Source organism: Plectropomus leopardus, chromosome 4, assembly GCF_008729295.1.
Source record: "Plectropomus leopardus isolate mb chromosome 4, YSFRI_Pleo_2.0, whole genome shotgun sequence".
NCBI lineage: Eukaryota > Metazoa > Chordata > Actinopteri > Perciformes > Serranidae > Plectropomus > Plectropomus leopardus.
The window spans coordinates 33,403,594-33,406,093 of record NC_056466.1 but is presented as its reverse complement, the minus strand read 5'-3'; the positions used below and the strand labels follow the sequence as shown (position 1 = coordinate 33,406,093).

Genomic DNA, 2,500 nt, shown 5'->3' with positions numbered 1-2,500 from the left:
AGAGGAGGAGAAATATGAAAGATGTCAGGAGGATTGGGAATGAGAGAAAGAAAATGCGCAGGGAGAAAATGAAGTTATTTAGCCATGTGGGAAATTCCTCATCTCCAGCAGTGTGAGCAGTCATTACTGCTGCAGCCATAACAAACACCAGAGCTTAATATCCCCACAGGCATCCTAATATACTAGAACCACCCTCATACACACACACACACACACGTACGACTGAGATCATATCTCCTTCATTCTGTGACAATGTGCTATTAATCCAGCGTATTAATTAAGTCTTTGTTAATATTGGAGAAAGCACGTTTCCCCGCAGGTGAAACAGTGAAATGACAGAAAACACCACCGAGCCTGCTGTCTGATGTTTAATTTAGGACTATCATTTTTGGATCATCTGGGATTTTGTATGAGTGTTTGCGAAGAGTTTCTGGAATAAAATCCTCTGTAAGCCATCAGTATGTGTACCTGTGTCTCTATGAGCTACCGTGCTACTGTTTCACATGTCTACTGACTGAGTACAGCCTTGGTTAGTGAAGCTTGGGGAAGCACTTCATGACTTCCAAAATCCTAAAAAAAAACATCTGAAAAGACTGGGAGTATACACTAACTGACTGACTTCTGCAGATTTTTTATGACAGCTTAAAAACGGTGTATCATACACATAACGACTTTATCAGATGAGGGATCACAGACTACACGAGTTGTCACTCCGGCTGAAGCCAACTGAATGCACCAATTGACCACGCCACTTGAATTAAATGCAAATCTGACAAGTACTGGAAGTTAAAAACATTCAGAAACCCTTCAAAAATGCTGCCAATATGGATTTTTTAAATTCTATCTGTTCCTGCGTCTGTACATAAGTGCAAATTGTCACTGTCACAAAAAAAAGAATGAACTTTTTGTTCATGGATTAAGAAAATTCTAATCTTCAATTATTTATTTATTTATTTTTAAAGCTGCATAAACTGCATAAACATTTGGATTGCATAAAAATGCACTGTCACAAAGTTGACAAAGTTGTTTTTAAGCTGATGTTTTGAGGATACATGGTTTTCACAGGACAATGAGAAAACGTCTAATGTTCATTAAGACAGTCAAGTAAAAGATGGGACCCTGTTGTTCTCAGGCACTTTTCATACATTTTCCTATGCAGAGTAATGCACCAAAATTCATAAATATCCTATGTAATCATGAGCCAGTACTTTGAGTATATAATTATTTTTGAAGGCTGCGATCACTTGACCAATGTGCCTAAGTGGTCTCAAGTAGTCAGTATGGAGGTGTGTTTGGGTAGTGGATTGGTCAAAAACAACACAAAACAAGGACATGCCAGACTGGAATGACCAGGTCTAGAGGAAAAAGAAAGCACGGCTCTGTACTTGTCTTTTTTGTATTAGGACTGTTACTGTCGTTGTAAGTTGTCTTAAATAAGGTGAATTGGGTAATGTTTATACATGTACATATGTTGTTTTATTGCTTGATCATTTTTCTTTTTCTGTTACCAAAAGAAGATGTCAAGGGGGTTGGTTGTGGGGTGGGTGGGTATTTGATTTGTTTTGTACATCTGTTAAAAATCAATTAAAAAATATATTTTAACAAAACAAAATAAACAGACAAAAAACAACAAAAAAGGACTTTCCCCGGGAGACTGGCATTTGAAACTGTATAAACTTTGAGTGAACCTTGAGCTGTTTTAAGGAAAGTCCTCACCATGTTTCTTTTCTCTAAACCTAACCACGTAACTTTATTTGCTTAAAGCTAACCTCTGTAACTTTACATTATCTATCTCACGTAACGTTAATGATGCACCGTCCTTCCTTCAGTTGGTGGGAAATCATAGGAACTGTAGTGTGAGGATATGTTGTAATTGTACTAAATGAGGCATTGGTGTGTCACTCACAATTCAGTGGTCTCTTTGGGCAGGCCTCTGGGCAGCGTGGTGAGGCCCTTGTTGCTGCAGCGCACCACAGTGTCCAGACAGGAACACTCTGCTGGACATCTCAGCAGCGGAGAGCAGCTGTTCTCATCGTTACCTGATGAGAGATGGATAGCCGGATGGAATGGTGAAGAGGGGAGGAAGAGTGATAGAAAAGTGGTCATGAAAAGTAAAAACAACATTCTTCAGTGCTGCAGACGTTACAGAGCATCACGCCTTAAAATGAAAATCTGCTCACCATCTTCACAGGCAAAGTCCTGGACTGCCACATCCTGGATGGGGATCTCCTTCAAGAAATACGGACTCTGGCAGCGAGGGTTACCTGTGACGATGCGCTTCCTCCTCAGCCAATCACCAAGCCACGCCAGGTGACAGTTACAGTTGAAGGGATTGGCCAGGAGGTTGCTGGAACACAAAGAGAGGAGTCAGATTTGTTTTTTCTGTGTGTGTGTATTTCTGTACATTTGAATTTGTTTGTGTGTGTGTGTACTCACAGCGTGGACAGAGAGTGCAGTGTGTCGAATGCTCCAGGGTTCATGGAGGTGATCTGGTTGTCGT

At 40.4% G+C, this 2,500-nt stretch overlaps 1 protein-coding gene across 2 annotated transcripts in view; it reads right to left on the bottom strand.

The window, feature by feature from the left end:
* Positions 1–2,500, bottom strand: part of slit2 (slit homolog 2 (Drosophila)) — a 128,739-nt gene that overhangs the window by 25,315 nt on the left and 100,924 nt on the right. For both annotated transcript variants that reach the window (XM_042484929.1, XM_042484930.1), the window contains 3 exons: positions 2,437–2,500; positions 2,181–2,347; positions 1,907–2,039 (listed from right to left, as the gene is read on the bottom strand). The exon at positions 2,437–2,500 is cut by the window's right edge and continues 80 nt beyond it. In XM_042484929.1, the coding sequence (XP_042340863.1) occupies positions 1,907–2,039; positions 2,181–2,347; positions 2,437–2,500 (364 nt within the window). The remainder of the gene's footprint in view (positions 1–1,906; positions 2,040–2,180; positions 2,348–2,436) is intronic.